General features: G+C 36.2%; 1 protein-coding gene across 6 annotated transcripts in view; it reads right to left on the reverse strand.

Annotated features, from left to right (window-relative positions):
- Positions 1–6,719: 6,719 nt before the first annotated feature.
- Positions 6,720–14,742, reverse strand: part of LOC146000004 (WD repeat, SAM and U-box domain-containing protein 1-like) — a 99,684-nt gene continuing 91,661 nt past the window's right edge. For 5 of the 6 annotated variants that reach the window (XM_083137319.1, XM_083137312.1, XM_083137342.1 and 2 more), the window contains one exon: positions 6,720–10,432. In XM_083137319.1, the coding sequence (XP_082993445.1) occupies positions 10,275–10,432 (158 nt within the window). In that variant the 3' untranslated portion in view covers positions 6,720–10,274. The remainder of the gene's footprint in view (positions 10,433–14,742) is intronic. The other variant, XM_083137350.1, reaches the window with a different exon arrangement.

Raw genomic sequence — 14,742 nt, forward strand, 5'->3', positions numbered from 1 at the left:
CGAATCATGGATATATGCAAATGAACGGGAACGTTAACAGCAGTCGACTGTATGGGTGTTTCAAGATGAACCCAATCCAACAAAAGTTGTTCGCGCTCGAAGCACATCGAAACAAATGGTCGCCTGTTTTTTTCGGGAAAACTGGTCATGTGGCAACTGTGTGCCTTTAGAGGAACGTAGAACGGTCAACTCTGAATGGTACACAACAATTTGTTGCCAGAGGTCTTCGGTCAAATAAGGAAAACAAACAAACGCCGTCGGATCATTCTTCATCAAGACAATGCCAGCTGTCACACATCTCGTCTAATAACCGACTTTATGAACAGTCAAAAAATCGAATTGATGGTCATCTGCCGTACAGTCCTGATTTGGCACCCAATGACTTCTTCTTGTTCCCGAATGTCAAGAATAAATTGCGTGGACAACAATTTTCGTCGGCGGAAGACGCCGTTGATGCGTTCAAAAACCATATTATGGAGGTGTCTCAAGATTGGAAAAACTGCTTTGACAAATGGTTCGAACGAATGCAAAAGTGTATTGACCATAAAGGAGAATACTTCGAAAAACAATAAAGCAGTTTTCAATGCCAAATTCCTGTTTTTTCATTGTTAGGCTCAAAATATAAATAGTGACCCTCGTAGAACCTATATTCAATCCTTCACTCATTAACATTATTTTATCTCCCATTATACTGTAACCGTTATTCCAAATGGTTTCTAGCACCTTCACTACCCTTTCACTATCCCTTTCTCCTATAATTTCTTGTCCCATTCTCTTTTTAATAATGTCCCTCTTGATGCCCGGGAACATACTTTTCACGTCTAAGCTAAACATTGTCGTCTTTATCTCATTTAACTTAAGTCCTTTTATGAGGTCTACTACTTGTTCACTGTTCTTAACTGCTCTGCTTTCTTGCTGTGTTACTAACACTTCAATAACTTTCTTTAATTTCTTTTGCAAGGGTTCCAAAATATTGTTTCTGCAGTTCATTACTGGTCTTAACTTTATCTCCTCTTTGTGTATCTTTGAAAGCCTCTCAAACTTGGTAGTCTTCCTGTCTCCTTTATGCATTTCTTGAATCCACTCCTCCTACAGTCTTGTATGGCCCTTTCTTTTATAGTTTGTTCTTCTTCTGTTCCACAAATCTCCTCATATCCGTTTTCTTTTAGGTCTTCAAACTTCCTCTCGTACCATTCTCTTTCCATCAGCACAATTTCTCCTCCTTTATCTGCCTGCTCTATCACCACATCATTTCTTGTCTTGATTTTCTTCATCCCTTCCCTTTCTTTTCGACTCAAATTATCTACTTTTCCTTGTTTTCCCCATTTCTTTCTTCAGTATGGCTGCTGTTCTTCTTCTAATCTTGTCTCTTGCTGGTTCTTCTTTTATATGGAGCACTCCTTCTTCAATGTCATATATAACTTCCTCATAATCTAAATTTCTTTCCTTAACTTTGAAACCTCTTCCTAGTTTTAAAAAAGCTTCCTCTTCTTTTGATAGGTCTACATTCCCTATTACCACAACTCTTCTTCTGGTATCCTCTTCTTCTTCCTCTTCTCCCCTTTCTTCTGGAAAAGAATGGCTATGAGAAGCAGGATAGACTGGACATAAACAGAAGGAGGAAGAAAAGAGGAAGAGAAAGAAAAAGAGAGAAGGTTTGGAATAAGGAGTATGGGGAAGACCACAGAAAAGATATGCAAAGTGCTTAGGAAAGCGGACATTAAAACTTACAGGAAGGGAGGGAGAAGCATCTTAGGAATAGCGAAGAATGCAAACAAGAAAAAGGAAAACAGAGAAGAGGAAGGGATTATCTACGAAGTGAAATGTAAAGAATGTCAGAGTGTGTACATAGGAGAAACGAAAAAGAGACTGAAAAACAGGTTGAAACAACATAGGGATGATGTACGACTTAAAGAGAGAGAGAAATGCAATATTTAAACACATGAGAGAAACAGGACATGACATAGAGTGGGATGAGGCTAAGCAGATAGGAAGGGAGAAGAGAATGCTAGTGAGAAAATGGAAGGAAGCCAAGGAAATAGAGAAGAAAGGTGAAGAAGACACAATGAACTGGAATGGGGGACTAAAGTTAAACAAATTATGGAAGAAGGTGTTAGAAAGAGTGGAAAGGACAAGAGAGAAAGAGGAGAGGAGAAGGAAGAAAAATGAAGGAAAAAGAGCGTGAGATATAATGCCCAACCACTTTCTATATGGAAGTAAATATGTTTAGCCTTTTAGGTGGAAGTACAGTTGACAAGGGAATGCTACCTGCTAGAAAGTTCCAGAAAAACTTTCTAATAGTCTGGAGGGAGTAATGTTTGTGTATATATAATGCCCTGTTTTTGTATCTTGTTACTTTTGTACTTGATACAGAGTCTGAAGAAGACCTTGCTAGAAGGTTGAAACGTTACGTTTAGTTTATGCTTTTAATAAAATAAATTACTGCCTTGGTCAGCATATTAATTTTTCATAATCATGGAAACAAGGCTTAATGGTGTTGTTATTTTGATATCAACCTACAATATGAGTTGCTGTTTTAAGTCCACTTTATGCACAGCAAGGCTAATCGGGACTGGACCTGCAGTTTAAAATGGGATCCGAACCACTTTTGCCTCCACCGGGTATCGAACCCGGGACCCACAACCTACAATATACACGTTCTTTGACATTAAGGCATTGGAAATACAAGGCTATTATTTATAGTCTTTAAAACCGTAAATATACCGCAAAGCCATAGGCCGTGTTTTTTTATTGACCGAAGGTGGAAAGTAGTGGGATCAGGGTAGAAAGTTCAGGTGAGGGGTGACAGGGTGGACAGTTAGGGTGCCAAAAATCGACTTTGCTTGGATGAAACTTTTATCTTAGGCCTTCCTATTTTATGTAAATATGTGTGACGATATTAAACTCTTATAAAGGATTGCAGGAACAAGTATAAATCGAATATAATAATCAAATTTTCAGTCAAAAAGTTACACTTAAAGTATTATGTTGTATAATTTCATAATCACAGTAGTAGTGAAATTTTTGTCCGGCTAATAAAGTTCGATGTAGCCTGATATATGTGTTCTGTTGTCAAAGCTATTGTAATTAAAATTTTTCAGTTAGGTCCTAACTTGAAAAAAAAAAAATGGAAAAAAACCCTTTGCCCCCCCCACAAACAGAAAGAAATCAGTATTTATGCTTTACTTAGCTTTGCCCCCCCCCCCCACCTTGTCTGAAGAAATCTGGACCTTTGCACATCACCTCCTTCCCAATTTTTTTTTAAAAAATGAGTAGAACTCAATATGGTGGACGCCTGCTTGGAACACACCAATATGGTTCCCCCTAACCCTAACCTGTTGTTTCTACCTAACTCCTTTACTTTTTATAGGTAAACACCCTCTAGGCACTTATATATGACTTTGTTAACATGGGATCAAGAATTACACCCACACATACATTGTGTATGTATATACAGGGAGGTTATTTCAGTCGTTCACCGCCAGCGTGTCGGCCGTTCAGCGGACTCTTCATGCAACAGGTCCCGGCAAATTGCGTTCAGGAAGTCCGTAACAGAAACCGCTTGTTTTGTAATGTTTCCACTTTTCACAATTACAGTTACAATTACAATTGAAATAAGCACGTACCTTGTCGCAAGGATGCTGTGTGTGTGTGGAAAAGGTGTCCTCCCAAATACAAATATTTCTGGCACCTTATTTCTGACAGAAAATCTTAGATTAGACATCGTTACTTTATCGTCAGTTGTCAGAAAGGGAAGACAGCATCCCGGCGCATAAAGCAAACCGAAAGCGTAAAATGATATTTAAAAGTAATAATAATGATGATCACTAACCTCCTGTGTTATAAGAGATGTTGAAAATGACCTCCTTTAACAGCAATACAACACGTTTCTTAGGTTCAAGAGATCCTGTCTATCGTAATTCCCTGACCACTTTTCTGCAAGAATTCGTTTTCACGTAATTATCGTACATAAAAACTCTCTGTTCAAGACTATATTTGTTTAACGACATAACTAATGAATGAATAACAATTAACACACAATAAAGCACTGGCCATGAGTAGCACATTACAATAACACAGTATAAGCAACACGTGTACTGATAAACGCAAACAGAAGTGAACATGAACGTACACTGACGTCTGGTAGCCGACAGTGTTGCTAACCATTTTTCGGCAATGTCCCTACAGACGTAGTCAAAATGTCCCTACAACTGACCAAATGTCCCTACGCCAAGTAAAGCGACTAAAAAAATTATCACCTCATGAGCATGCAAAACAGAAGATAAAATATACACATTTACTTACCAAATCTTTCTGCTCGGTGCTTCCACAATTAATGAAGGAGCGAATTTACATTTGCCTATCCTAACTTAACCTAACCGTACCTGGAAGCGGCCCCGGCGCCTACCCAGCGTCGAATAACATGGGTACCTGGGGGAAACCCTGGGGGGTAAAGGCGGTCAGGGGCGTGATGCTGATCACATCACCCCCACTCACGACCGGATCAAGAAAGTGTGGGGCGTTACCCTCACACCCCCTACACGCCTTCATGGCGTGGTGCTATGCACAGGGGAACACTTTACCTTTTTTGTACCTGAATGGTTCGTGGGGCTATCCGTCAATGGTTTGTTGGGCTACCCGTTTTTCGAGCCCAAATTTTAACTATGTTTGCCTTGCCTAACCTAACTTAACCTAACCTTACCGAGAATGCTCAGTGGGGCTATTCCTGAATGGTTTTGCGGTAATTGTGATTACGAACCGATAAAAAATATTTTTTTCGTAGCACTTTAACATCATCGAAGACGCCATTTTAGTATCCTGCAATTTTATGATTGATGTAATGTTGCCAAATTTACCTGTAATCAAATCAGTTCTTCTACATCGTGATTGTCGCTGTCACATGTAAGCACGTTCTTTGGGCAATATACTGAAATGAATAAGTTTATTAATTAGCCCTCCTGCACACTCCACCTAACAATCTGTATAACATTAACAACTTTTTTACTGTTCTCTTCCGCTATTCTTACACAATCCATGCTCTCCAAGTATGAAATCAACAGTGTGGCAACGCTGTAGACAGCGTAACTAATTGTAATTTGTTCATATCAACAAATATGGCTACCATACTTGTATACGGAGAATCATTGCGAGAATTGAAATGCTTATTTTACAACTTCTACACGTTAATTAACATTTTTTCCCCCTCACCCCAACATGTTAACTTGAGATAAATCATCACGAATAATTATTTCGTGAGTATAAGACGTAGCATAGAAATTACAGAAGGGTCCGGTATTGTAAATTCTTGCCTTAATGAATAATAGGGGTGTGCGGGACAGAATTTTTTGGGTCGGGACGGGATCGGGACGGTAATTTTTTTAAACCCGGTAATTTTTTTAAATCCCGACATTCAGGACTGAAAAATTTGCAATTTCCCGACCAAGTCGGAAAATTTTCGGGACGGGAAATGTTCGAAATTTCCCGAAGCACTGGAAATCTCGAATTTTACATGTCATTTTCACTTTAAGTGATTGTTTTTGCATTTCTAGAATAAAAACTTACAATTTTCGATAAGTTCCAGAAACTTACAAGGCAGAAAACGTCGAGAATTAACGACTTTTTAAAGTAAAGGATCCCGCACACCCCTAATGAATAACGTTGAGTCGTTTACTGTTGATTATGTTATTTGAAGTCATACATGCTGCTGCTGTGCAGAGATAGATGTTGGTTGGTGATGCTGTATTTCCTGCAGTCTTTAACAATTCTGGTCCCATTTTATTTCCCTTTTTTGTTTTTGTATCACTTAACATTGAAAATATTATTTCCGTTTCCACTTTAGAATGTGGCAATGTTAGCACTATTTTCGCGAGAGTGGAAATGTTTTCAAAAAGGAACTTGGCTTGAAAGTTTTTGGTAACCGATAACATGTTCCAAAATTCTGATGGAGATTTGTTAGTTAGTTCTTTTTTCTCCTCTTCGCTAAAGTATCCAGATAAACTAATTCATAAAATGTCATTTACCAAGATTGAAAAAAGTACCTACGTTTTCCCTCATTTGGCAAAATCTGTCCCTACGTTCCTACGCGGGCGAAATTTAGTGAAAAGTCCCTATGCTTAGGGACATGTCCCTACGGTTGGCATCACTGCCGACACGTGCAGTATGAAGCGCTCTCTCGCGGCTGACAACTCACCCAACCCCCGATAAGCTGCCGGCACTGTCGCGACAACTGAGGATAAAGTAGCGATGACTAATCTAAGATTAGATGTCAGAAATAAGGTGCCAGAAATATTTGTATTTGGGAGGACACCTTTTCCACACACACACAGCATCCTTGCGACAAGGTACGTGCTTATTTCAATTGTAATTGTAACTGTAATTGTGAAAAGTGGAAACATTACAAAACAAGCGGTTTCTGTTACGGACTTCCTGAACGCAATTTGCCGGGACCTGTTGCATGAAGAGTCCGCCGAACGGCCGACACGCTGGCGGTGAACGACTGAAATAACCTCCCTGTATATATATCTGTGTGTGTGAAGGTAGGTAGGTAGGTATGGGGGATAATGAAAGACATTTTGACCCATTAAGAATCTAATGTGAATTTGTAAGGATGTAGAGATGTAACATTTCAATAATGTGACAATCAGTAAAAAACAAAAATTGTACCATTTATTATTTCACTTACGGATACTAAAACTCTCACCATTTATTTAACACAACACAAAAAACAGCTCGATAAAAAGACACTAACAGATAAGCTTTATCATGGTACAACACAATAAAATTGAAAAATGTTTCTTCTTGGCACAATATCAGCTCCCATACCGAAGGCTCTGTAAACACTGACAGAATTGGCTTTTCTTTGGAGCTCCAATAGGAATCATTCAACTGAGATGTCTCATGTTGGTTACACATAGCGACAGTTATTCTTCTCCCACCTACAACCAGTCTTCTGATGACGCTCAGGAGAAATTGAGTTTGGAACCAGTTTTGGCATCTTTTTATAGTGCTGTTTTTGAGTTATGTGTTCAAACAAAATGGGATTGCCAACAGTGGTGTGAGTAGTTTCATTATTATTATTATCAGATATTCACCATATTGAATATTTTGTCAGGTGTATATAATATTTAAAATATTTAACATGAACATCATTGTGAAGCAATTTTTATTGTATATTATCAACACTTTCTTTACTGAAAGACACAATTTGAACTTCAATACTATACAACAATGAATCTACAATCAATAAAAATGCTATTTGCAATTTTTTTTAAATTAACATGACTGTTTTCATATGAGACAAGTGATATCAGGTACATTATAAAATATGTTCCAAATACATTTTGCATTTCATACACACATTCCATGTTAACACATTACACATAAATTTCCAAATGTGTGTGTTCTCTTTTTGACAATGTATTTGAGAAATTTAAATATTTCTGTGTTGTGTGTTAAATGAGCAATTTGAACACATGTTTGCAAATATGAACGTTTATATACAGAAACACTTTGAACATATACTGTGATTCATCAGCTACATATGTACAAACACACACATACATCGAACAAAGATTATATAATATGTATTCAGGTCAAAAATTTAATTTTAACAACACTTCTTGACAGCATTAGTTGTTATTATTGCATATATTGTTTCGTTAGTTATATGAATTTGTCTGATGATACAAATTACATTTGTATTTTAGTACGTGCAGACTCTTTCCAGAAAATTATATAAAACAATACTTCATATTTTTTTCAGTCAATTCCTTCAGCATGCTCCTATATGTAAAGTATACAAAATACAAACACATAAAAAGGCAATATTTATTGGCATAGATAAAAAAGAACATAAAACATCCATAAACCACAGAACTGCTATTTGGTCTATAAGAAAATCATAACTTGATATGCTTTTTGGTGGAATGACAAATATAACAAAGGGCAATGCCACTTTTCGACAATTGCTCTGTTAATTTACAGCATTAGAATGTGATACAACACTTATTGTTACACTATTGACATTCATAATAGCTTCGATCTATGTAAAATACTGTAGTAGAACTTGGACAAAATGCAGTAAAGAACTGAAGGAAATATATATGTATATACAATGGAACCCCTATTTTACGTTCCCGATTTTACATTTTCCCACATTATACATCCAATCTTCATGACCCCAACATAGCAAAATGTGATAAAATTTTCCTCAATTTTACCTTTTCCTTCATTTTAAGTTTATTCAGCTTGGTCCCCTGAAAAACGTAAAATCAAGGTTCTACTGTGTATATATATATCTGTGTGTGGGAATGTGGTGAGGGAAGGAGAGAGATTACATATGACACTGTTATAAAAACAATGTGTTCTTTATAAATTAAATAGTGAATAATTTATTTTTCAGCACAAGGAGTGATACAGTTTCTGTCAAATATATTGTCACTAAATGGTGTGTACAAACATATTACTTGTCTTTTCAAGAGAATATGCAGGTGATGTAAACAATGCACAGAACCTCATTTCATGGTCTTGTAATAACAATAATAATAATAATAATAATAATAATAATAATAAAAAGGTAAAGTGCTCCCCCGTGCTATGCACCATGCCATGAAGGCGTATAGGGGTGTGGGGTCAGGGCCCCACAATTTCCTGATCATGGCTGCAGGTGGGAATGATGTGATCAGCACCACCCCCTGGCTGCCTTTACCCCCCAGAGTTTCCTCCAGGTACCCACTTTATATGACGCTGTAAAAACAGTTTCAACCACAATGAGAAAAAATATATGAAGAAGTGACATATCCAGTTATAATTTGAAAATAAATTTTGTTCTACTATGAAAATACAGTACTTTATGTAACATTCTATCAGAGCATTTTTTACTTTATGAGCAGTGCAAATAATAATAACAATAATGATAATAGTAATAATAATACACACATATGTAATATCATAGGTACAAAGTGCATGCCCTATTTACATCAATATAGCACATCTAAAAAAGATGTCACAAAACTCTCATATCTTACTGTTTATCATCTTTTAGCAAAAATAAACAAAACTAACATTTGAGTTGGTATTCTAAGCAATGAGAAATTTAAATTAAAAAATTTAGAAGTGTTCACAAAAATCAACAGTTTTCAAATGAACCTGTATTCCACACTCGAACTAAAGTAGCTCTACAAGACATTTGAGTCTTCTTGCATGTTATTTAAAGCATACAAACAAAAAAAAAAAAATAATAATAATAGTGACTATTATAACTTACTGAAAGAGAAAATTTTGTGACTTGTTTAAAACATTTCTAAAGCATATAAAAATATATTTGACCAACTACACTATACAGGTGAGATATAAAGCAATATGGAATGATATTAGAAACCCACATTACATTGGCAGGTGCAGGATGCTAATGGCCACACCTATAAAAAAGGAACAATCGCTCTTGGTGCCCAGTTCTTACCAAAAATTGCATAGTTTCAGGACTGTAGTAATGAATCAAGTGTGTAAGCTGAAGCAATGGTGAAAAGAAACCCCTTCTTTATACACAATGCAAAGAGCACTGTTTTTCATGTATCACAATACTTGGATGAGCATGTTTCTTACATATTTCAAACAGAAAACAAAAATTACAACTTAAATTTAACACACAACAATCAATGTGTTTTTACATCAGACATTTAATGGGTGGAAGTTGGGCCAAATTTTAAATGTTTTAAATTATGTAAAAGTGCCTGTAAGCTACTAGTTTTCACTACATCAAATACACTTGAAATATTACAGTTAAAGGACACAAATGTTTCAAAGAACAGGAAATTAATACAAGATTTTGGGGAGCGTATGAAAAATTTATATACATTAAGTGCTTGAACTTATAAACTGATTTAACATTTCAGTGTATTTGATGATAAACAATTACATCAAAATGTACAGCATAGAAGGGTAAAAATGACATCAAAAGAAGGTTGTGAACAATACTACTCGGCATACAATGCTTTGTTTCAACACCATTCTAAAGTATGAAAAATCATCATAGAAAAGATCATTATAGAATGCAGCATAACTCAACTACATCAATATATAATTGAATATTCTGCTGTCGCAAGACACAAATAATTCATATTATCACAACTTGAAAAGCTAGTAGCTTAGAATATTTTCTACTTCAGCATGCTGAAAAATTGAAACACACTCAAAGACTTGTGAAAAAATGTATAAAATGCAAGATAACGTATTTACGAATTAATTCAGTCACAGTCTTGCTTGTACAAAACAGTTTAAGGTGCATCCCCATACAAGAACTGATATATATGAGTTTTCAAGGCAACATTGGGTACACACTTTGTATCAGATAATGTCATATTAGTCATAGGACTAGTGAACTTTCCACTCAGGAACCACTCATTAATAGCAGCTCTTTCATAAGTGAATCCATCTGAAATAGAACACAAGCTTCGGTGACTGGCAAGCATATTAAATGCACATAGAGAAAATACATTTTTATTATTTGCTGAAAATAACAACAATAATCTTCAGACATGGTAATACCAGCACGGAAATGAAGTAGAGTTTAGTTTACAACCACGAAGGTGTTCAGTACATTGTTATTAAAATGAAATTGAACTGTTACTATCCTAAAGAAATAAAATTAAAATTCAGAAAGGTTTCATATTTAGCTAGTTTTGGGGAAAGAACATGAACAAAGATTGCATTATTCAAATAATAATTATTATTCTTTCTTTCTCTCAACTTCTGGTATATGCAATTTAATTTCAGTGTTATAGAGAACATGAAATAGTTTTCATTTTGTAATTCTTTGTTGTCCTTTGGCTACTTCATGTCTACATATACATTGTGACAACATAGGACTACAAGAGCACACAAGAAAGCTGAACACTCATTTACAGGGCTCGGAAGTTGAGGAAAAATCCTTTTTTTCCTAGTGTACGAAGATGAGGTCCAACATAATATATGTTCATTTTGGGTCATTGTAGGCCAGAAAAAAAGTAGGTTTTATTTGTATTTTTGTTTTGTTGCCTTTTTTGGCTTATTTGTCCTTTTTTAGCCTTTTCGCAGGTCTTAACTGCTTTTTTTTTTTTTTTTTTTTGCAACTTCACCTTCTTTCGACTACGTTTTTACTGCCCATTCTCAATTCGAATCATCATCAGTTCATCACCTCTTAAACATCCTTTCTGTAGTAAAGAAATAAAAAAAAAGAAGGAAATATATTTGAAACATCCCTGAAACGAGAGAAAAACATTTTTGGACGACTTAGTAGGTTGTCTGGAAGGTCACGCTGTAAGTGGCAACTTTCTCTTGTTTTGAAGCTTTCAGCATGGTGTATACGACCAGACAGCACGCGCCTGCTAAGATCTCAAGTCAGATAAGGAGGTGTCGTGCAGAGGCAATATGTAATTAAAACTGAAGTTATTAATTAATTTGCATCACATTTATACCTCCTTTCTTCAGTTTTTAGGTCCTTTTTTAAAATATATTTTTAGGTCTTTTTATAGTCTTTTTTTTTGGCAATTTATAGGTCTTCAACTTCCGAGTCCTATTATATTAGACCCAGGCAATTCCTAAAATTAGTAAAAAAATAATTTTCCACAGCAACGTACATTAATGATTCAGAACAAAATATTACTTTAGGGTAATTTCTTACTTTTCACAATACATGTGTTTTAAATTGTTTGCACCATTCCCTAATTTCTTATCATTTTTTTCCCCAGGGACTGCGGCAGTCCCACTAGCCTCTTCCTTGGGGATACTCTTGGTGAGAGCACTGATCGTGTAGCTACGTGGGAGCTCTGGTTTTAAATAAGTATCAAGAAACCAAATACCTCAATCTTATATTAATCAAATATCTTCACCTTAATTTCAGATATGAATTAAGCATTCTGTGTGATCAATCTCACTTACTACATAGCACTAGGGCTGAGCCGATACCGATGTATCAGTATCAGCCTATATCGGCAGTATCGGCATCTGTGAGTATCGGTTGATTTTTTTACCGATACTGTCCGATACCAAAGATTTTCAGTGGCTAGAACAGCGGGCAAAGGCAACAGCTCCTCTAAACATTTGACCTTCTTAAAAGTTCGTTGACCTTCCTTGTGACAGATTGGAAGACCAGCGCAGGAAGTTCCATAGATTTTCCTAGAAACACTGGAAAAAACCCCACCCTCCTGGGAAGCAGATGGCAAGATCAAAGGCATCGGCAAGTGAAAGCTGAAAGCAAACATGACTATGAAGGCATGCAACCGCTTAGTTAACGCTGTGGGAATAAACCATTCATTGCCATTTCTTGCTTGAAGCTCGTGGTGGTTTGATAGGTGGATGTTTTTAACCCCTCACCACACTAATGCTGGGTCAGGTAGTTGCGGAGTTCTTGGAAAAGAAGGAGGAAGGTAACAGTGAAATTAGTTTTGTTTTATCTACGTACGTTCAAGCGCGAAGGGGAATCAGCAATTTATACTTATCCTCTTCATTTCTGTCTTTCATGTGACTGCCGGTATCGGCCAATGATAGCTAATTATTTCCACCGAAAGCCGGTCCTTGTGGCAGAGTGGTTAGCACATCGCGCTACAATGCCAGGGTTCGAATCCCTACCTGTCCATGGATGTTTGGGAGTGTCCATTCATCGATTTCATCACATCATCATTCATCCCCATCTTTGCAAATTAGCCAAAAGTGGCACAAAAAGCGAAGTAAAATAAAGCAAATCAGTCAATCAATAAATCAATAATTTCTGCCGAGATTAGATTGAGAACATACGGCTTTGAATGACAATACTAAGAAAGATAAGCTAATCGGGACTGGACCTACATTTTAAAGTGGGACCCGAACTATGTGCCTCCACTGAGTATCGAACCCGCGATCTATTGATTACAAGGCAACGGCGACACCATCGGAGAGACCCCTCTAAAGATATATGTACAGCACTACTTACAATAATGTACATAATATATTTATCAGAGCTTTACTTTTCATCAAATGGCCGTACCATCATTCTTTTTGTTATTCAATAAATGTTCATTTTTTTTTTTTTACTTCTTTGACATAAATTTCCTTGCCATGACTTGTTTTTACACAAATTTTAACGGTCTTAACTACACAGCTAGAATGAATATTTGCTGATTTATCTCTGATTTTGTAGAGCCTTTTTACTATTTATGTAATAACAATATTTTTTAGTCTAGATAGAAAGAACAAAAGAAGTATTAATGTTGTCTTTCCTCCGTTTCTTACTCTGTGCTTACATACAACAATACTCCATACGCAACGGAGAAATTAAGTACTAATTAATTTATTTTGATATTACAAAAAATTATACGAACATATTAAATAGAAATAATTTTATTTTTATATTTCTGAGACACTTGGCTCTGACTGGATCCTCAAATATATTAATAGATACGCACCTAGTGATGTGACGAGTTAGTATGACTCGATAACTAGCCTTTGTTATTTTATACTGAAATTATACAACTATCGGTATCGGCATCGTTATCTGTGGGTATCGGTATTGGCAAATGGTGGTATCAGCTCAGCTCTACATAATACTGATAGACTTATTAATATGAAAGCATAAAAAGTTACTGAACAGTCATGAAATGAACACATACACCCTTGTGTATCTCTAGTGGATGTATGATTCTCATAATACCTAGTTCAGTTCATATAAGTACTTATTTCATACCTTAACATTACACTATCAGCACACCTGACAGGACTAATTAATTACCTGAATCATCCTACGCCGGCGCCCATGACAGAGTTGTTAGCACATTGCTCTACGATGCCAGAGGTCTGGGTTCGAATCCTGGCCTGGGCATGGATGTTTGTTAGTGTCATTCATCAATTTCATCATATCATCACTCATCCCCATCTTCGCAAATTAGCCAAAAGTGGCACAAGAAGCGAAGTAAAAATAAAGTAAATCAATAATCATCCTATGATGGACAATTGGATTATTAAGGAATTTACCAATAATTGGAACAATCATTCATTGACAATTTGTTTTCAGTATAATAGAAACATTTTTTTACAAGTGCATTACTGAACATGTTGCTTTTTCTAATCTACAAAAAATACCTACTAAGAAAATGAGGTAACAGTAGTATAAGCCGGAGACACATAAAACTCGGTTGTTTTCAAATAAAAATCATTGCTACTTACCTCATATGCATAGCGGAAGATTTTTCAAGCTGGCCATAACTTTTTTTTCCATGAAAAACACGTTACTTTTAACATTATAATCATTTATTGGTCGTTGCTAATTCGGCGGGCAAATCTTGACTCACGTTGTCTATCGTCAGCTGATATGCAGTATCGTCAGCTGATGTGCAGTGTTTCCAAACTTATGAACCGATAAATGCCGCACAAACTATTCACAAAATGTTTTTAAGCGAAAATTGAGGCTAGACTCTACGTCCTTATCTGCATGGTGATTGCTTCTTTGCTTTCGCGGTGCGCGATCGTGGTGCGGGTAAGTACCTTTTTCTTTTTACACTTTCTGTTCACTATAGCCCCACTATCCATTCACGGGATCGAGGTATGCCTACGAGGTTAGGTTAGGCCTGTTAGGTTAGGTTCCATTAGCACTCATTTCACCCCTAAATATGTGCTTCATCATGTAAAAAATACCTCCGTACGTTCAATTGCGCATATCCGGACAACATCGGTTTTTCTCGATTTACTCCTTCAGGAAATTTTTGCTCGCTTTGGGATTTACGTTGTTGAATT

The sequence above is a fragment of the Lepisma saccharinum genome, chromosome 1, assembly GCF_977018435.1.
Source record: "Lepisma saccharinum chromosome 1, izLepSacc3.1, whole genome shotgun sequence".
NCBI classification, from domain to species: Eukaryota; Metazoa; Arthropoda; class Insecta; order Zygentoma; family Lepismatidae; genus Lepisma; species Lepisma saccharinum.